The 21,634-nt window shown below is 52.5% G+C and overlaps 1 protein-coding gene across 2 annotated transcripts in view; it reads right to left on the reverse strand.

Annotated features, from left to right (window-relative positions):
- The window catches only part of Col26a1 (collagen type XXVI alpha 1 chain), a 125,266-nt gene extending 117,308 nt beyond the window's left edge, over window positions 1-7,958 (reverse strand). For both annotated transcript variants that reach the window (XM_077106090.1, XM_077106089.1), the window contains exon 1: window positions 7,798-7,958. In XM_077106090.1, the coding sequence (XP_076962205.1) occupies window positions 7,798-7,958 (161 nt within the window). The remainder of the gene's footprint in view (window positions 1-7,797) is intronic.
- Between the last annotated feature and the right edge of the window lie 13,676 nt (window positions 7,959-21,634).

The raw sequence follows: 21,634 nt of genomic DNA on the forward strand, positions 1-21,634 counted from the left end.
CAGTTGCCTCCCCAGGGAGGCACCCACACCTGTTCAGAGGTCTTCCACAGAGTTCCACAGTCCAAACAAATTGTCATCAGCAGACACAGAACAAAAGACTTCAGAGGCTAGCAAATCCTGCAGCAGCCCAGGGTCACATCACCCCAGAAATGGGTGCCCAGGCAGCCCAAGACCTCTTGGAGCCCAAGAATTAGCCGTGTGGCCAAATCAATCACAGGGAGGCAGGAAGAGAGTGATGTGGATTCCCACATAAGCCCTTCCAGGGGTGCTGGAATGACAAAAATGTCACAGGCCAGAGGCATTCGGCCTGGCTGCAGTCAGCAGAGCCAAACCAGAAGGCGACCCCACCCTCCTGCAGAGGGCTTCCTAGCCACAGGCGCTGGGGAAGCCCATGGGAGGCTGGGCATGCCCAGGCCCTGCCACGGGCCCACAGGGCACCATGCAGGGGACTCCCCCAGGCAGAGGAAAGCAATCTTGTTCTTTGTAAAGCTCTGTAGGCCTCCGCAGGGGCCTCCTGGGTGCTGGGAACTGTGGGGGCTTCTTAGGCCAGTGCCATACATTCCCCATTCCTGCCCTCCTGGAATGGGGAAGAGGGGCGGGGGAGGAGATTCTTACAAACAAAGGCCTAAAATGTTTGGGCTACAGACCGCAGCCCAGGACGAGTGCAAACAGCTCACACAGGCAAATGTCGGTGCCCTCACGCAAGGACTGGAGGCCTGCATCCCGCAGGGCCACCGAGTGTGGTAGAAGTGGAGGAAGCCACAGAGCTGGGCCCTCTCCAGGGGAGCAGGAAGGCACCGATTAATAATGATTAATAATTCGTCTGCAAGTTTAGCAAACAAGCTTTATCCCAGCCTAATCCCACTTTTTTTTTTTTTTTTTTTAACTGATGAGACAGAAACGTGCGGGTTTGACCCTGGGTCCCTTGGTGAGTCACACAGGCCAGCTGCAGGCTCCGCAGGAAAAGTCCTTTCCCTCCCCTGGGTTTCCCCAGCTGTCACATGGCCCGGCCCAGCCCAGACACAAAGCTCATCAGGACTCCTCAGCTTCAGACCCCACCTTGGGCAGTGTCCCCAGGCCCTCCCATCTGCCCCCCAGTTACCTTCCAACCCTTTCTTACAGCTCCTCTAGTGGCTGAGGGTCATCTGAGGGCACAGATGGCCCCTACCTAGCTCCCAACCCTGAGAAGCTGGGCAGAGTCCTAAGAGATGAGGGGACACCAGCAGGACCCCAGCTCTGGGTCTCTCAGGCACTGCCCCCAGGGCTAAGATGGACATGACCTTGGTGGGCAAGCTCAGGAACCACCTCCAAAGGGGCTGGGCACCTGCTTAGGTGCTCAGCCCACCCTACAAGCCCCACTTCAAGCTGGGACACCTGCAGGAAATCCTCAGCACAAAGCCTCATCCACAGGTCTGCAGCTCCCAGAGCATGTGGCCTGGGATACAGTCATCACAAAATGCTCCCAAGCCCATACAGCCCCCTTGCTCCCCAGCTTCACAAGGCCTTGTCAGCACCCCACGTGGTCTGAAAAAGCCTTTGTGTTTCACCAGGCCACTGAGTAGGTTGACTAGATCATGTCCCAAGCACTTTAGTAACCCACATATTTTCCAGAAGGGTCCTATGAAGCACACACGATCATTGTCCCCATTTTACAGATGGGGAGACCGATGCCCAGGAGGTCAGGCAACACCGTCAGAGCTACACCGAGCAGACTGGCTCCTGAGCCTTCTCTTCATACGCACCCTCTTCAGCAAGGAAACTGCAGCTTTGTGAATGAGCACTTCCCATACTCTTTTCTAGAAATATCCCTTAACACCGGGCAGAAGCAGCTCAGGAAACATTGCTAAGGGCAGCAGAGAGCTGGCAAAGTCATCGTGCCATCTCTGACCTTCTGTCTCTGGAGGCAGCTGGGGGGTGGGGACAGACCCATGCCTCTGTCCCTGAGTATGACAGAAGAAACCTGGCCTGAGGCCGCTGGGCTCAAGGTGGACTCTTACAGGCCATCTCTTACCAAGGAGGACCAGCTAGACCCTGGTTTCTGAGAAACAAGGACAGGAAGGAAGCCGGGGCCAGAGGAGCCAGGCCCCCTGCAGACTGGGAGAGAACAGCCGCTAGTCAGTGGACGCTTTTCTAGTCAGTGGACGGTTTTCTAGGATGGTCTGTGGGGTTCCCCCAGCGCCTTGGGCTGACATTCCTGAAAATCTTCTCACAGTTACTTACTGCTGTGCGCGGTCCCCTGCCCCAGGCAGAGCTGGTCCCAGGCCAGCTCACACACTCCTACAACAGCAATGAAGTGTCAGGCCTGCTGGAGCCAAGAGAAGCCGGGGGTCGTTCTTATTGCCATAGCAATTGTTTCTCTGGGAATGGATTTTAAAATAACAGACAAGCTGCAGGAGAGAGGAGAGAGAGGACAGGAGATTCGGAGAGCCCTTTCCGAGACAATCTCGCCAGCTAGCTGCATAGAGATCATCCTGTGTAGTGGGTGACTATCAGAAAAAAGTCCCTTCCCTCCCTCCATTTGCACCCGCAAGACAGAAGAAGCAGGGTCCTCTACTGCAGCTGCCTCAGGCCCTCAGGAAGTGGCTTCCAGAGCTGGCCTGGTGGGAGCAAAGTGCAGACAAGGTCCTGGCTCCAGGGTCCTTGCAGGTCCTGCAAATCTGCTGGGGCAGAGGCCACCATGTCATTTCCCAGAAGAGGGAGGTCCGAGCTTTGTCCCTCCATTCATTCCCTTGTTCATTCATAGGCTTGACAAACATCCAGTAAATATCTAACCTGTGTGAGTGAGGCGAGATGCGAGACTGTGGGTGTGGAAACCACTTGGAGGAAAATTTAAAGCATCTCACACTACACTTCACTGCCTTTTGCAAAGCTGAGAAAATTCTGCAGAACCTTGGCCATGTTGCAGGCAGCTCCTTGGAGTCCCCAAGCCAGAACTTGGGGCGGAGATTCATTCCTGCCTCTGAGGGTGTTCGAGGGCTCCACTCCCCTCTGCCCCCCCACTGCCCTTGCCCTTCTTTGGATCCCTTCAGCTGGCCCTCCTCCTTTTGCTCTTCTTCTTTAGCCAGCCTCCTGCTACCAGCAAAGCTGGCACGGGCCTAGGGCCATGCTCACACTATAAAACCCAGACTCCTTAAGGTGGCAGAAGAGAGGCTTCACATCCAGCCTCCAAGGCCCAGCCGGTCCCCCTCCTGCCCACTATCCAGTCATTGGCACATCCAATGCCAAGCACACAGGCCAGGCACCTGCAAACACCTGTGCGTCTGTCCCAAATGCAACCCCTGTCCCTGCCCGCCACGCCCTTGCTCATCTCCAAGACCCAGCTCAGGCTGTGACCCTTCTGGGGGCCTCTGCATTCAGCCTTCATGGGTAGCCAGCCGTTCCCGATGTCTGTGGTTGGAGACACCAGCCTAACTAAACGCACCTCAGAAAAGGGCATTGTGGTGCCATGGTTTGAATGAGTCCCCCAAAGCTCATGCATTGGACACCCAATCCCCAGTGCTGCAGTGTTGGGAGGTAGAATCCCAGAGAGGTGATGAGGCCACCCTCCCCTCTCTATCTGATCCACTAGGTGATATATTAATACCACTGTCTTAGGAGTGGGTTTCTGTGGACCACTTGATCGTGGACTTCCTACCTCCCACACTGTGAGAAATACATCTCCGTTCTTTATAAATTACCCAGTCTGGCCGGGCACAGTGGCTCAGGAGACTGAAACAGGAGGATGGCAAGTTCAAAGCCAGCCTCAGCAACTTAGCAAGGCCCTAAGCAACTTAGTGAGACCCTGTCTCAAAATTTAAAAAAAAATAAATAAAAAAGGGCTGGGGGTGTGGCTCAGTAACAGAGCACTCCTGGTTTCAAACCTCAGACCTGAAAAAAAAATAAAAGCTATAAATGACTTCATCTCAAGTACTCAGACTGAAACACATGGCTCCATATATTTGTGCCACAGTCCCCCATCTCTGCAGCCTTTGCAAGTTACACCAGCACACTAGATGCCACCAGCCTGAACAGAATGTGCACTGTGGATTTAAGAACTGTAAACTCATTTAAGCCCCAGAACAATCTCATGAAATAGGCACCATGATCACCCCCAACTCCCACATACCCAAAGTCCCCCATGTGACCATTGCTGATAGGCCCCCCGCCTGCCCGCTCCGCTCCATTCCACATCCCAGAGAATCCCACTCTTGTTTATGGGTCTGACTTTCTCAGCCAGCCTCCGAGCTCAACAAGGGCAAAGACTGGGTCTGAATCATCTCACAGCCCCCAGCACCTAGCACCTAGTCTGTGCCCAAAAGTCACTTCTTGAACACAAGGCACATGGGGACCAAGAGGCAAGGCCCAAACCTGCAGACACAAGACACAGTGGGGGCCACAAGGCCCTGTTGGATGGGATTATTCACTTCCTTGGGGTTTGCTTCGAGCTCCCTAGGGGCCAGAGGTCCTTGGCCTTCATGTTGGGGTCCCAGGTGGCTAGATGCCCAGCCTGGGTAAGTTCACATTCCCAAGAGATGGGGAGTGGAGGTGAGGGGGTCTCAGACCAGGCTCCTGTGGCATTCAAGTCTCAAGGTGACCTGGTCAGGGCCCTTGGGGGAGTAAAGCAGTAGGAGATTGATTCCGTCTCCAGGGAAGAAACTTAGGTAAGCGAGAGCTCATTCACCAAGTCATATGCAATCAAGGTGCCCAGGGTGAGAATCCCTTTTTGGCTCCAGGAGCCACGGTTTTCATTGGCAGGCCCGGGCCCAGACCCACAAGGGGGCTGTGGAATCCATTTTCTGAGTTCTGGTAAGCATACTTTTATGAACTAGATGGAATACAATAAAAAAAGAGAGTATCACATATGGGCACAGTATCATTTTGCAAAACTTGTTTCAGATGTGTGTGTGTGTGTGTGTGTGTGTGTGTGTGTAAAATCACCATATAAAAGGTTTTTCTTATTATGGGTCATGATGAAAGAAATCTCGAAAAATCCTGTTCTCAGTGCAGTGTTTTCCAAACCTGGCTACGGGACAAACCACCTGGGGACGCCATTAAAATGCAGATTTCCAGGCAGAGTGGCGGGGGCTCTGGACATGAAACTTTTTTACCTCCTCAGTTCATTCTGGTGAGCCGAGCCCAGGTATTCACCTTAGGTATGAGAGCAAGACCTAGCCAAATGGTGAGACCCAGTGCAAAATGAAATTTCTGAGCTCTTCATTCTAAAAGTAAGGAAAAAAGTGTCATCATAAGTACTGAAATAGAAAGCTCTTTTCTCTTCCATCTGTGGTTTCTGTCTCTTGACTTGCCATTTATTTGCTATTTAAGGCTGTGTTCCCTCTGGCACCAGGACATGCTTGGGGCAAGTGCAGACCCTCCCAGCTTTCCTCCCAAAAATTCCAGAATATGCACTCCTGGGAACGCACATCGCACCAGCCAAGGGACCTAGGCACACAATCCCAGCCATCTCTCCTTTCTAAGATCCACCTTCTTGCAATGGACAGGCAACCCCAAGGCTAATGCATCTGCTCAAGGAGATGGTCTAGAGGTTTCTAGGTCTGGCTCCTTGGGTGCAGGGTCCTTGCCCAGATGCCCCAAGCCCATTTCCAGGACTGCTTGTCCCAGACCATGCTTCAAGGACAAACCGGCAGTCAAAGTGCCCACTTGGCCAAAGGGTGACAGTTTGTGATGGGTGTGGACTGAGCTGGGGGTGCAGATGGAGGGCTTCATGGGTCTGTGGTAAAGCCCCTCACAGTGTGGGAAGAAACCGAGGTAGAGGGTGGACTGGGCTGGCTCCCCACCTGCTTGCCTTTTTCAAGGGCAGAAGCCCGGGGCTTTGAAACAATCCTTTCCAAGTCTCAGTGGAGGCTTCCGAGTCCAACAATGTCAGAATGTGGTCCCCAGGTATTTACCCCCTCCATGGAAGTCATCTCTAGCTCCTCTGGGTAGTTCCAGGCTTCAGGGGCCTCCAACCCCCTTCCCACACACTCTATTTTAATTGCAAAAGTAAGACATGAATGTTCCTTGTAAAACATGCAAGCAGAAGGGAAATGGGGTACATTTGCCTCTCAATATCTGCTGGGGATTGACTCCAAAACTTTCACCACCACCACCACCACCCAGGATACCAAACTCCATAGCTACTCCAGTCCCTTACATGTTCTATGGAAAGACAGTCTGCTATATAATTTAAATCATCTCAAGATGACTTAAATACCTACTACAATGTAAATGATATGTAGCGGGTCATTGCCTTGTGTGGTATAGAGAATAATAACAAGAAAAAAAGTCTGAACATGTTCAGAACAGATGCAAATTTAAAAAAAAAAAAAAATCCCTAATCTGAGTTTGGTTGAATCTTCCGATGCAAACTTGCAGATAAGAGGGCCAGCTTTGGTCCTTGGGTCCAGACCCCAGGTCCCTCCATATAGTTAACTTCTGGAAACAGTTTTCTAAAAACTCTTTCTGTGCACTAATATACTTAGATGAATATCTATTTTGTTTTGTGTTTTCTATAAATGAGATCATGCTATATTATTCTGCAACTTGAAAAGTTTACCTATTGCACTGCTCCCTATGTGAGTTGGCAGAGACCACACTCTCGTGGGTGTTCGAAGAATTCTTCTAATAGAAGCCTCTAGAAATATTTCCAAACAAAATGAGGGAAACAGAATAGCGTGCAAACTTGTGCAGAAGTACCTATTTAGCCTTTCCCGGGTCCCTCCTCCAGATGCCCAGCAAGGCATTGTGGGAATTCGTCGTGGGAGATCTCGGGTTTGGTAAATATCAAGGGGCAAAAAGAACCGGGACCTCCTGTCTATCATCATCAGAGTAGGACGGAAGGCTGCTCCGGATTCAGAGAAGGAAGATATGGGATCAGCCCCAAGTTGCCATTGAACTTGGGAACCCTCTCTGGGCCTAGTTCTCTGTTGAAGGAAAGCTAATACTTTAATAACTTAGAGTTAATTAAATTAACGGATTAAAGTTAATCGGTTCACGGATCGGGAGCGGGAAGGCACGGGTCCAGGCCGTGTGTCCCCGCGCGGTAGCACAGGATGCGGGCTGCAGTTACTAAATGGGGGACAGCTAAGTTCCAGCGGCATCGACTTGAGCGCCACCCGTTTCCTTTGCGAATTCAAAAGCGGGAACCGACTCAACCTAACAGTCCGGAGGTGGCCAAGGCGCCACCTGCCGGCGGAGGAAGAGGAGGCCGGCGGGTACCGGCCGCTTGGGCTGGGTGACCCCGCTCCTTCCCGGACCCCCGCGGCGGAGACTTCGGATCCGAGGAGGCTCCACATCCCTGGGTGGCCGGAAGGTCGCAGCCTGGGCTCGGTCCCAAAGACTGGACGGAGTGGCCCCGCTGGTGTTGCGGAGAGGTCGACAGGAAAGGCAGGGGACCCAGACGCACGGCCTCGGCAACCCAGGGAACTGCTCCCCAACACAAAGCCGCGGCCGCGCAGGTGAGCGCGGCGGGGCCACGTGAGCCGGGGAGCAGAGCCCGGGGGCCCCGCGCCCCGTGCCCTGGCGAGCCACAGGCGCCCCCTCCGCGCGTCCCCGCCGCAGGTTTGAACGACCTCCACTCCAAGACCCGAGCCGAGGGACGAAGGGTGGGAAAACCAGGCAGCTAGGGAGAGTGGGCGCGGCCCGAGACCACCGAAGTCCCCGGTGCCCCAGGACGCGGCCACCCCGCCCCGCGGCCCCGCCGTCCCTCGTTCCAGGCGGTCCCGGTCCCCAGCCCCTGCACCCCAGCACCGGATCACCCAGCCATCCCTCGCTGCGGTCGCCCGGCGCCCCCAGGCCCCGCTGCCCCGCGCTACTCACCGGCGGCTCGCGTAGCCGCTTCCAGGAGAGCCGGCGCCCGGCTCGGGGTAGCCGTGCTGCTGCTGCAGGGCTGCGGCCGGGAACGGGTAGAGGAAGCCGGTGGCCAGCGCCGAGCCGCACAGGCAGCAGCACGCCCACGGCAGGAGCAGAGCCAGCTTCATCTTGAGCGATCGCCCGCGGGGACCCGCAGTCCCCGGCGCGGGGACTACCAGGGGCGCACTGGCGGCCGGACCGAACCCGCGGCCCGGGCGGGAAGCGGAGGGAACCGGCCACAAGCGAGCCTGGGTCCGAGCTGGACGTGTCTGGGCGGGGGGCGCCCACGCCTCTCCAGGGCCGGCTTTTCAAATTCGGCGAGGTGGGCTCTGCGCCGTCAAAGGGGGCGTGGGGCTTTCTCTTTAACCCTCGGCAGCCCGGGGCCGAGGAGGCGACAGTGGCCTCAGAGCTGGGATGCAAAACTCTGCTGGGGGTCCGGCGAGCCGAGTACCCCAAACACCAGACCTCGCTCTCAGGGGCTGGAGGGCGGGGGGGGGGGGGGGGGGCGCATACACGTTTCAGAACCTTCCGGCACTTCGGTTTTGCAAATGCGCTTGGAGCACCCATTCTGTGCCTTAGTGATGTCATCCCACAGTATAGTTAAACCCCACGACACTGTTCTAGGTAGGAAATGATACCACGCCCACTTTTCAGAGGTGGAAACTGAGGCTCAAAAATGTTCAACTAGAAAAATGCATGTCTTCCAACTCCTTACGAAAAGTTCTGGTTACACCAAGGCCAGTCTGCGAGCAGAGCAGCCGACAGGGACTTCCCTGGAAACTTCTAGCCCTTTCACCACCAAGCCCTACCTCACAGCTCACTCATCAAGGTGAAAACCGGTGGTTCCTGAGAAGATGTTCTACAATCCCACCTTTTACAGATAGAAAAGCTAAGTTCCAGAATCCCCACTGTGCCCAAAGCCAGCCTGGCCCAAATTGGTCTTTCCTGGGCTATGGGATTCCCACAGTGCTTGATATTCCCTAAGGCCCCCACAGTGGAGACAGATTATACTGGAGATCCAGCCTGTGATCCCTTCTCCAGATTAACTGTGTTCCCCTCTCCAGATTAATTGCCCCCAAAGCATCCCAAGGGCTGGCTCCAAATCATCCCCAAGCCCCTCCCCCTCCCCTGCTAAGAGTGGGAAGCTTCCAGTCTGCAGAACACCTATAGGACTGGAGAGAATTCATCCAATAGGGAGGTGCCTGCTGGATCACGGCACATTTTGTAAAAGGATTGCTGGATGATTGCTAGAAGATAGGAAGACGCTGTTGAGAGTGTGAGGGACAGTCCAGCTCTCAGGAGTTGCCATCTTGTCACATGCCCTGATATGTCCCCATAGGTACATATACCATGTATACCCTCTGGTGCACATATCCAGAGATATCATATCTCCTCCACCACCCTGTTCTCTCAATTCCCTTAAATCCCAACCCTTCCCAAGTCCTTGGTCTCTGTCTTGGAGGCAGGGCTGGTCCTGTGAGCGTGGACTCCCCGCTAACGGGAGCTATAACTTGGACCAAGGACCACTTCCTTCCACTCATCCTCCATCCCTCCCTCGAGGTCTAAAAGATTTGGAGAATTTGGGTTATCAGGGGGTTTTCAGTGCCTCCCCCAAAAGGAATCTGAACTGTGCTCCTTGGGAAGCTGGCCAACACCTAACCAATGAGGTCATTCCCCCCAGGCTTTGCAAACACTCTGCCTTCCACCTTCCCTCTTGGACTTGCATAATGAAGTCAGAAAGACCAGAGAGATTCCGCGTTGCTGGAAGCTGCCTTGAATGTATGCTATATGCATGACAGCAAGGAAAGGAGAATTTGTTATCTTAAACTCATTTTTTCCTGGTGCCATGGGCTACACCCAAGACAGAGGAACGGAGGAGAAGTTTGGGCTAACTCTACTCCGTAGAGCAGAGGATTGTGTTAGGATGAAAGTCTTTGGGGGAAGAATGAATGCATTCTAGAAACTTCTGTCCTCTTCTTCCTATCTGGGACTCCTAAGTCCATTCGGGCCCACAGACGTTTACTGGGCAGCTTCTGTACATCTGGCACCATGCTGGGGGCATCACAGAAACAGCCCAGCCATCACCCTCAAGGTGACTGTTCTTTAGGAAGACATTAAAATGGGCCTTTTTCCTTAAAAAAAAAAAAAAAAAAAAAAAAACAGCTGACAATCTGAACAGATGTTGTGCAAATGAGGGGAGGTTCCATTTAGACGATGCAGGATAAATAGAGAAAGATGCATGAAATCAATAAAAGAAATGTGAAGTTACCCACACCCCGCCCCAGACACAGAGCCCCAGATCTGCTCCCGGATCCCCTGCTGACTGGCTGTGTAATCTGGAATGCTCACTGACCCTCTCTGGTCCTTCCCAGCTTCTTTATTTGTAAAGCAAAAAGGGTAAGCTGGCTTGTCTCAGGACTTTCCAGCCAGTCTTCCATAATTTCTCTTTCCTCCACTCTGATCTTTAAGGCAGCTGGGGAGGAGCTGGGATTGTGGCTCAGTGGCAGAGCACTCACCTAGCATGCACGGGGACCTGGGTTCAATCCTCAGCACCACATAAAAATAAATGAATGGAATAAAGGTAGTGTGTCCAACTACAACTAAAAAATAAATAAATAAATATTAAAAAAAAAAAAAGCAGGGGGGACACACGCAACTGTGGGTGGGTCACTCCTGTAGGCAAACTTGATAGCTACAACACCACCCAGCAGGGTTAGGGGAGCCAACAAGAATGGAGAAGGATTCAGTGGCATCCCATTTGCTCCTTCCCCAGAGAGCACCAACTGGTAGAGTCCAACCCCACCAGCATCAGCTGTGTGACTCTGGACAAATTGCCCAACCTCTCTGAGTATCCTCATCTATAAAATCAGAAGAAGAATAACAGTCCTTGATTTATGGATGTGCTAAAAACATCAGATGAATTATTCACATAAAATGCTTGGCATATTGTAATACTCAATAAATATTTATGATTATTATGATTTCCAGGGCTTTGGTGAGATATGAAATTGGGGGATACCACACATCTCAAAACCCGGACAACGGGGCCAGCCAATATGTTCATACCCGGGAGTATTTGGAGCTTTCTCAGAGGACAAAACTTGGTATATCTTGTCCCAGGGTCAACAATTTAAATTGAAACTATATTAAAACAAATATAGAAATAGCATTGAGTAGAACATAGATTTGCATTCTTTTTAGAGATAAAATATGCATGTGGTGGGCGGCAAAAAGTGGGAAAGTTTGAACAGCCCTGAAATAAAGGGCTCCGTGGGGAAGCCCTGGGAAGGACGAATCCATTTTCTGCCTGAGAAGGTCGGTTGCGGCTGTACCTATAGCTGCCGCCTCCGCCCGGCAGCGCTCTGAGGCGCCCGGATTTCGACTGCGCGCGTGCACTTGGGTCCGTGTATTTCTAAACTGTCCTTGGTACTCCTGAAATGCACGCTCCCCCTTCTTCAGAGGCAGAAGCCACTGTCTCCAAAAATCCCAGGAAATCTAGCATCAAAGGATGGGAGTCGGGTCCCAGGTAGAAGCAAGGGTCTTTCTTATTTCCTTGGTAACCTTCAGCAACCGCGTAATCCCCAGACCTGGCCAGCATGGGAACTGGTTTTGCTGCAGACAAAGTGCTTTCTCTGCCCTCAGCTCCTTATAGCAGCGCTCTGACACGGACAGGGCAGCGATTCTCAACATCCCCATTTCACAGATGGGAGAAGAGAGTTACCAGCAGCCGTGCGCTCCCTGTTGTGGAAGTGGGGAAGTGTGCGTCCCACAGATGGCCAGTTGCGCAGTGGGATTGGGGTTTCCATGGAAGAGAGCAGGCTGCAGCAGAGAAGCCGGCTCTTCTGCTTCCAGGTCTTTGTGATAAGAGAATCTCACCAGCACCCTCTGCAGCTGACAGAACACAGATCTTTGCTTCTGCTGAAGTCAGCAGAGAGAGCCACTGAGCAGAGAAGTAAAGACCCATTCGAGCTGAGGCCAAGGTAAATATTGACCTCTTGGCATGATAAATCCTCCTGTTAATCTAAAACAGCACTCTCCCCCACTGCCATCTGCCCTGGATTGCCCTCCAGGACATGGATTCTGCAATTTTCCCAGAAGTTCAGGAAGGCAGTAGTAGGAGCCGGGTGGTTTCAATACAGAGTCCTCCAGCAGCCGGGGCCCCCCAGCTGCTCTGTGCCCCAATAAAGCCTGGGGATAGGCTCTACTGAACTCCAGGGAGCCAAAGAGTCACACCAAAAGGACTTCAAGACTTTGCTCCTAGTGTTCCATACTTGGCCAGGGAAAAACACCAGCAGAACATAGATCTTATGGAAAATTATCTGAATTTCCTTTTTCACCTAGGCACTTCGAAATTCCATCAGGCCCCTGTGAAACAAATGCTTCTTCCCAGTGTCCGCAAGCATTGGCAAAGATCTAGAAGATCAGAAAGCAAATGAGAGGCTACCACATAGTCCATGATCTTGGACAGTTTCTATTTTGGTACCACGGATTGAATTCAGGGGCACTTAACCACTGAGCCCCATCCCCAGCCCTTTTTGGTATTTTATTAGAAACAGGGTCTCACTGAGTTGCTTAGGGCCTTGCTACATTGCTGAGGCTGGCTTTGAACTCATGATCTTCCTGCCTCGGCCTCCCAGCCTCAGGGAGGACAAGTATGTGTGTTGCCGTGCCCAGCTCAAACAGAAATTCAGAGGGGAGAAAAAGAAGTGTTGAAAGTAAAACTGAAAAAATGATTAAAAAAAAAAAAAAAGCAATGAGAACTTGTGAAAACTGGAGCCCATATTGGAAAGCCCAGCTCGAATGTGGCGATAGCCTCACGGAAGTGACCAGAGGTAAGCAGGTGCTTCCTGGGAGCTTAACAAGATCACTTCATGGAAAATGAAGAGAGGATGGAAGATATAAAACAGGGAGAGGAAATGCTCAGGGTGCATTGCCCTGTCGGCTGGAGGCTGTGCCCTGGCCCAGGAATAAAGCCAGGAGAGTGTCGGGCGCCCTGGACAGGAGCTGTGTACACACTTTAAGCCCTGAGTCAAGAGGGACTGGACGGGGATTGCACCCACTGCAAGACAGGTGGACTTTACCTCCGCTTGGATAAGAAAGGTGCCGCTCAGGGAGTGGACGTCACCCGATGGGGTAGAATTACACCCACCTGTTTGCTGTAATCCTGTCCTTTTGCCCTTTTTTGGATAGAATGTTCCATGGACTAGCTCCCCCATTAGTAAAACCTGGGTCTGAGGAGTATTCCCCCTCTTTCCTGCCTGCCTTGCCCCCGTTGTGGGAGCTGTGGTTAAGAAGTGGTCATTGAACCCCAAGAAAAGGCATTTTATGAGTCTATGTCTTTATGTAATCAGCCCAAATTCACTTGGAGTGACCCCGATTGATTTAGTCGCGTGTCCCCACAGGAGGGGATTTAGGCACAGTGAGTCCACATCACCATGTCTCCCCAAAGTGTCCCCAGCCTAGAATCTGAGGGAGGGCATCTTCTATCCACCACACCCCACACCTCCTTCAGTGCTCAATCCTGCGTTTATCCCCGGGGTCTCCCACCTGAGAAAGGATGGCCAACAAGCTATAAGCTTAGAGGACAGTCCCAGGGAAGCCGATCCTAGAGACCAGGTATATGGGGGAGCTGGGAGAAAGGACCAAGGAGGAGCCATCTAACTCTCTAAAGCAGCAGGGAAAAATTATTAAACTTGTTCTCAAAGCTCCACGCACGGATGGATTGGGAACTAAAAGATGGAAAATGTCAGATAAAAATAAAGAAATACTCCGTAATAGGGTTGTCAACAGTTGGATTTCACAGCAGAGGAGAGGGTGAGTTTCCCATCAACAGAAGTAACCAAGTAGAGAGTGGGGTAACACAAGGCAAGAATATTAAAATTCAGGGGAAGGTACCATCTCTGGTCTCAAAGCCGTGATTTTAGACCCTGGAGAATTTTCCCCTAAACACCATTGATACGTGTGATAGATGTAACTAGTGTCCACCAAGGTCTGGCTCTGCTGAGCTCCCTGGGCACAGAGAAGACCACCCTCACCAGCCTGTCTTGCAGCTAGACAGAGCCATGAAGCCAGTTCTGACCAACGGGTAATGAGTGGAAGAGACCTGTGTCACTTTGGGACCTAAGAGTGAGCCACACACAGCAAGTGGTCCCAGAGCTGACCTAGGTCTTGTGTGAGTGTGTGCAGAAGACCCTCCTCCACCCAGCCTGCCCCCTCCACCCCCTTAATGGCATTGAACTTGCTTCTTGAGTTCTGTTCAACCGCTGAGATGCCAGGGTGAGGTTGTTGAAGCATGAGGTTGGGTGAGGAATCTTTCCTGACTGATTCACTAAGTACTTATATGGTGCTTTGAACATCTGTCTTTTCTTTTCCTTATTTATTTATTTATTGGTGGTGGAGATTAAATCCGGGGGTGCTTTACCACTGAGCTGAGCTACACCCCCAGTCCTTTATATATTTTTTTTTATTTTGAGATGGGGCCTAAGTAATTTAGAACTTCCCTAAGTTGCTGAGGCTGACCTCCTGCCTCAGCCTCCCAAAGGCCCTTTCTCCATGCCTGCTATGGTTTGAATGTGTGCCCCAAATGTTCATGTGTTCAAAAGTTAATCCTCACACTTATATGTCAATCACACGTTGTCTGATGCCATCTGTCATGTGATAATGCAGCAGGAAGGACCTCACTAGGTCCTGTCACCTTGAGTTGGAACTTCTGAGCCTTAGAACCATGAACCAAACAAACTGTTATTCTTTATAAATGACCCTGTCTTGGGTATTTTGTTATAGCAACAGAAAATGGACAAAGACGATGCCTGTGCATCTCCGCTGGTCGTGGTCCTGGTCACATTCCTGAATGAATGAAAGAGTGGCTTCATTCTCACAGAGCAGTCCTTACCCCATGGAGAACTCAACTGCACAAGGGAGGCCCTGACAGCCTCCAGCCAGGTTAGACACTGTTTCTACTTCAGGATCCTTAGGGAGAATGCAAATAAAGAGACACTGTCCCTGGTGCCGTTTGACTCAAAGACAGCAATTCAGGGGAGCAAATGGAGGCTGAGGGTCTGGAGGGTAGACCATCCATGTGGGATCCAAAAGGCTGTGGAGGAGGAGGAAGGCTTTAGACCAGGCTGAGGGGAGGGAGGCAGGAGGAAGCCCCAGGGTGGGGCTGTGGGCTGTGCTGGAGTCGGGGTGATGAGCAGAGGGGCTGGGCCCTAGCATGGCCCCTGGGCACACCCCAGCGCCCACACCTGTGTGCAGGCCCAGGCCCGTGCTGGACAGAGGCCACCTCCCTGGTACCCACCTTCCACCTCCAGGATCCCACCCTCAGCCCCAGCAACCCCCCCCCAGGGCCCATGAGAAAACCCATTAGGAGAAGTCATTTGCAGGGGACAACGAGGCTCAGACTAGCAGTGGCAATAGGGAGCCCAGGTCTTCTCAAGAGGAGGCCAAATTTGGAAGACTGAGAGGGGGTGGGGATCTGCTTTGCAGCACCAGGCACAAGCTGTTTAAGTAGGATTTGCTGAAAATCGGGGAGGAAGGCCAGTCACCCTTCTGAAAGGCGTCATCGCTTTGCTACTAAACCCAGAAGAGCGAGCATGACGATGTCCCCCCTTGGTAAGCACTCACCGCCCTGTGCTATTAGAAGGGTCTGTTTGAAGGGGAACCAAGCTCTGGATAAGCCCTTGGTGGGGAAGCCAGAAAACATGCGGCAGGAAAGCTGGCCACAGTCCTTCATTAGGACCCAGCAAGCCCCACGAGGTGTGGAGCAGAATCAGAGGCTTGGGGTGGGGGCGAGGGCCCCTTTCCTGCTAAAGAGAGCCAAAGTCACTCCGAGGATTCTTAAATTACGGCATTATTAAAGCCAAGGCTTCCAGGGTGACCAGACGACCCTGTCAACTCCATCCCCATCTTCCAGGGAGGCGGGAAACCCAGTGAGGGACCCATTTAGTTTCCAAGCCCCGGGCAGCTCTGTGATTCCCGGCTGAGGCTCCTCAGCCCGATCGGTGTGCCCTCGCAGAGCCACCCAGAGTGACGTCGTCGGAAAGCCCAGTGCCCACCTCCTGGTGCAACCCAGAGGTCCCCACCCACCTGGTGCCGGTGTTGCGCTCCCTCCGGGGACAGTGCCAGCCCCGACCTGCCCGATTCTCTCCTGGGTTCCCAGCAGCCAGCAAGTATGCAGGCCCAAGGGGGCTCCGGCTCAGGCACTTGCCTTCTCCAAGCCAGTCTTATGGAGCCTTCAGGAAAGAAGGTTCCAGAAGGCAGGTCATGTCATCCCCCGCCCCCAGGTTTTTTAAGAAGGTGCAAAGGGTTTAGACGTACCTCGCTCTGAGCCTGAGCTTCAGTATAAAAGCCACTCTTGGCCTCATTCCTTGCCCTCGCTGCCCTCCCCCCACAACCGGCAGTGGCTCCCCACTGCCAACAGAGTAAAGTCTGAGCCCTCGTTGCCTGGCATTCAGAGCTCTTCACAACCTGGCCTCGGATGCCCTTCTAGAGTCATCTCTCTCTGTTCTCTTTTGCATGCACAAATCCCAGGAGGAGCCATGCACGGACCTGGGAAACGGCCCAAGCCAAGATCAGATTGTGGTGGCTCAGCCCTCGGGATCCAGGAGCAAAAGGCACGTTCCAGGCCTGAGGAGCTCGGCGTGGAGACGGGGAGACAGACGAGCAGTCCCTCAGGTGCCAGCAGTGGGACACCTGCCCAGGTGAGTAGGGCTCACTGCCCGGCGGGCCTGGGCAGGTTCAAAGTGTCCCAGAAGAGCCCTGGAGGTGCTCTGTCCCCAGGGTGAGTGGGCATTTACCAGAGGGAAAGGGAGGAGGGTGTGCAGAGTGTGGAATGGTCCAGAGGTGGCTGAGCAGAGAGGACGTGGGGTGAGGACAAAAGCTGAGGCCAACGTGGTCTGGCCGGCAGGGGACACATCCTGAGGGAAGTGTAGACCAAAGTTCTCCTCGGGCGGGGGATGGAGCTCCCCCGAGGGACTTGAAACAGGGCGGTGAGTTAGGAGGTTCATGCTTCACGAACTTTCCTCTGGCTCAAAACAGTCAGCCAGTGGACGCAGAGGCACTGACCATTCAGAGCCTCTTGCAGAAGCCCCCACTGGGAGGAGTAAAGGCAGATCTGGAAGGTCAGCGGAGCCCGTGAGGAGGGTGCGGGTCCCCGAGAGTCCCCAGGATTTGCTCGCCAGTCCAAGCCCCATGTCCAGCCCGGGGCCAGCAGCCTCGCAGGGCTCTCCGGCCTTGGACACGTGGCGGGTCCTCAGTGAGGAGCCCTGTAAAGGCAGCACCTGTGCCAGATTCTGAAGTGTTCGTTCAAAACCCCCCTTTTTAATGTAAAATATCTCGCTAATAGTTTTCACATTGATTCCACTTTGAAATCATCATGTTTTTCATACATGGGACTCCATAAGATTAAAAATGAATTTTACTTTCTTCGTTTTGAATGTTTTCAGTGTGGCTTTTAAGAGCTTTAAAATCGCATTTAAAGCCTGTGTTCCGGTTCTGGTGGGGAGGTGCTGGATTAGAGGGCCACAAAGCGGGGAGGGATGGAGGGAAGTGTCCCTGCTACAGGACACAGAGCCCTTGGGACGGGTGACGCCTGCGGCTCCTGCTACCAGGTACAGACGCGGCTCTGCACACCCCCAGGTACCCCCTCCCTTATGGCTGCCGGCCATCTAGAGGTGAGCATCGTGATCACCGCCACGTGGCAGAGGGGAAGCCAAGGGACGGGGGCAGGCGGCAGGCAGACACTCTGAATCCAAGATCTAGGCTCAAGTCACGATGTGTGCCCTCCACTTCTGAAAGGGCCGTGAACGCGACCTTGGAAGCCGGGCTGGACGGAGGCGGCAGAGGCAATGAGTGCATTTGGGCAGGCCTTGGCCACTGAGTCCTCTGGGACATGCAAGGACACTTCTGAGAGGGACAAAGGTGGAGGCAGATCTCTGACTGCGCTGTCACTGAGCGGGACGTAAGGAGCCCAGGAGGAAGCCCAGCCAGGCCCCTCTCCACCCAGCCCACCCGTGGCTCCTTCCCGCCTCCCTCACCCTCTGACGCCCCATCTCTGCCATCTACAGGGTCCTCAATTCACTGGTGCATTGGACAAAGATGAAGGGCCCCCGACACACCGGGCCCTTCACTGGGAGCTTTTCTGCATAGCAGCAAGAGAATCTTCTGGAAGAACAACCCTAATGAAACTCATAGAATAACTAAAGACGGAAAGAAGGGTTCTCTACTTCAGCTAAGACCCCTGGAAAGGACCCCCCCACCCTCGCCCTTGTGCTTAGTGAATAAAGACAGACCACACCCTGACGTCAGGACGCTCATGTCCTGCTCACAGGGACAAGTAAGGGACAATCAGAATCTGGCATATGTGCTGCATTTACAGGGCTCCTCACTGAGGACCGGCCACGTGTCCAAGGCCAGAGAGCCACGTGAGGCTGCATTTTTTTTTTTTTTTGAGAGAGAATTTTAATATTTATTTTTTAGTTATCGCGGACACTACATCTTTGTTTGTATGTGGTGCTGAGGATTGAACCCGGGCCGCACGCATGCCAGGCGAGTGCACTACCGCTTGAGCCACATCCCCAGCCCAAGGCTGCATTTTTTAATCTCAGGTGTCCACTATGGAAATCAGTATGGAGGTTCCTCAAAGGACTAGGAATGGAGCCACCGTACGACCAGCCACACCACTCCTCAGGATTTATCCAGAAGAATTAAAGTCAGCAATTCTTGCATTCACATCAGCCAAGTTGTGGGACCTGCCTGTCTGTCTTTCAAGGGACAAACGATTCAAGAAAATGCAAACTAAAGCTTAACATACCCACATCCTAGGGCCCCAGACCCTAAGTACACACCAAGAGGAAGAAATGCATACAGACACCAAGGACATGAGTGTGTGTGCACAATGGAGTTTCATTCATCCATAGGGAAAAAAAAAAAAAAGAAAAGAAAAGAAATCATGTCATTTGCAGGAAAACGGGTGGAACCGGAGAGCATTATGTTAAGTGAAATAAGCCAGAAAGTTATTATTACGCATAATGGTAATGCACCAGTAAAATTATAATAATATGAAAAATATGAATCCCTGGTGTCATGGATGGGACAGTTAAGGCTGGCCTCAAAGAGGAGGCACCAAGGGAGCTGAGGCTTTGCTGGTGTGGAGGAGGGAGTACGTGCGGGTCTCATGGGCGAGGACAGCCATTGCTCCCCCAGGGTTTGTTTAGGGACGCTGGTTATGGCTGGGGCAGAGCAAGCGAAGGGTCCAGGTCATTCTAAGATCTTGGGACTCCAAGGAGAGACAAGCGTAGGACCTGGGAGCCAGAGGGTGGGGGAGGGAGGTTGCTGCAGTAGAACAGAGAGGGGAGCCGGCCGCTGGACAGTGGTCCCCCAGAGGCCACTGCCCAGGGCCCAGTCAGGCTGCTCTCTGAGTGGGTGCCTGGGGGCAAGGCACGTGTCCCAGGGCCTTCACCCATGTCCTGTGACTCTTTCCCACCCCCAAGCCCTTCTTGCACCAAGTCTGACCCTATTTACTCCGTCAGGGTACAGTAGGGCTTGGGAAAGGAAAGGGCCCAGTTTAAATATATATATATGTGACCAGAATGAAGGAATGGCGTCTTCCAAGGACCTTCGATCTAGTGCCCACCCCGACCCTCTGCTCCATTGGGTTTTCTCTCTTTAACACTTTCCCTGACTCTGGATCACCACCTCCCTCCTCTGCCCAGCACTGAACCCTAGCAGTCTGCCCCCCGAGAGTCCCATGACTGGTGGCCTTGCTCCAGGTCCTCTGCTTTGGCTTCAGGCAAGGAGCAGAACCAGCAAAACACAGGGCAATAGGAGAGGGAGGCTGAAATGAAGACATTTCTTCCCTACTCCCTTCCAGTTTGGGTGCCCAAGTGCCTGGGAAATAAACAGATCCTTCCATGGCTGCAGTTGCTCCATCCCTCACTGGGCCCTAACAGCATAATTCTCATCCCACACCCCTGTAAGAGCTCCTTCACTGAAGTGTATTCATTTGTACCTCCCAGGACCCATTCTCTTTCCTCTCAGGATCCTGACTGATGCAGATTATTAAAAAAAGATAAAATTGGAACTCCCAGGATAGTGACGTACATCTGTGCAAGTTCCAGACTGCACAAGTGGGGGTCTGCCATTCACACGGCAGCCTATGAGGATGCAGCACCCTGGAATCACACAGCACACCCTCCACACAGCTGAACATGATGACATTGAATTTGCCCAAGGCCAACTGGTAGGTGGGACTCAGCTGGGTCTTGACCCATGTCCCGTGGCTTTTGCCATAGATTAAAAGAGCCTCACTACACACATTGTGGATTGGATGCTGAGCATCAATGGAAAACCCAGAGAAATGCTGATAAACCCTGGAGTTCTGTTTACGGTGCTGCACTGATGCTCATTTCTTGGTTTTGCTAAATATCCCACGGTTATGTATGATTTTAACACTGGGGACACATGGACGAGGACTTTTCTGAGAACTCTCTGCACTCACTTGGTAACATTTTTGTAAATCTAAAATTATTCCAAAGTTTCTTAAAGTTTATTTAAAGAGAGAAAAAAAACTGAAAAATTGTAACAGCCAAATACAACACGCAGCCCTGGTTTGGATCCTGGTTTGAACAAATAATGTGAACATGTCTTTAAGACAATCAGGGAAATTTGGTTAGGGACCGGATGTTAGGTGACATTAACATCACTACTCATGTTATTTCGTGTGCTGAGGACTGATGGTTGTGTGTTTCGAAAGCCCCTATCTGGTGGGCAGTATTTAGTGGTGAAGGGACAAGGGCGTTTATTTTTAAATTTTCCACTCTAAGGAGCTCAGAAGGGAGGCTGAGAAGAAGAAAACAGAGAAAGCACTCTGCGCAGGTCTGGATATGCTCTATCCCCCAAAAAGCGGCAGGGAGCTCTGGTCCTCAGGTTGGCCTCCGGACCTTTAAGGGGTGGGGCTTAATGGGAGGTCCTTAGGCTGTTGAGGGCCTTGGAAAGGAATAAGGTACTTCTTGCAAGAGTGAGTTATTGTAAAAGTAAGTTCAAGCCTTGGGTCATTCTCTTGACTTCCTGTTTAGCCATGTGACCTCTTGCTCCCACACACACTGCCACCATGATGCCATCTGCCATGATGTGACACAGCCAAAGTGATGGGGCTGCCCAGTCTTGAACACTCAGCAAGGGCTGGGTTGTGTGTCTAGCATGAGACCATAGGTTCAGTCCCCATGGTGGCCAAGAAACAAAAACACCTAGGAACTAAATTAATCTCTCTTCTTTTTAAAGTAGCCTGCCTCAGGTATTTTGTTATAGCAACAAAAAGCTGTTAAAACACTGTGTGTTCTTTGAGAGACCTCCTTGGGAGATGGAACCATCTGGCTACCGGCTTTCTTTGTTTCCCTTGTCAGGACTCACTACCAAGCCAGCAAGTGACATGCTTTCCCCCAAGAAGGAATTGGCACATCAAGTGGCAGTGAGGAATTGGGACCTGATGCTACACAGCCTTAGTTCAAACTCTGGATGGACTCAAACAACTAAGCCTCCATGCCTTCGTAGGCACTACCTACCTTACCTAGTGGAAGGTACTATTGTAATCATCCTTTGTTTTGTTGAGGACTTCAGATGAGGTGCTGTGTGCAAAGCCCGTGGGGTGTGGCACAAGAAGGACTGGATCATGTCAGCTGGTTTCACGGTCACGGCTGCAGCTAGCTCTCCTCCACATGAGGCCTCCAGGTCCCCCATCCCCTGCAGCCGGATGACCAGAGTGCGGCAGGGTCTCTGGTTTCTCTGCCCTCCCTTGCGTTCCTAACAC

This window comes from Callospermophilus lateralis, chromosome 19 (assembly GCF_048772815.1).
Source record: "Callospermophilus lateralis isolate mCalLat2 chromosome 19, mCalLat2.hap1, whole genome shotgun sequence".
Lineage (NCBI taxonomy): Eukaryota > Metazoa > Chordata > Mammalia > Rodentia > Sciuridae > Callospermophilus > Callospermophilus lateralis.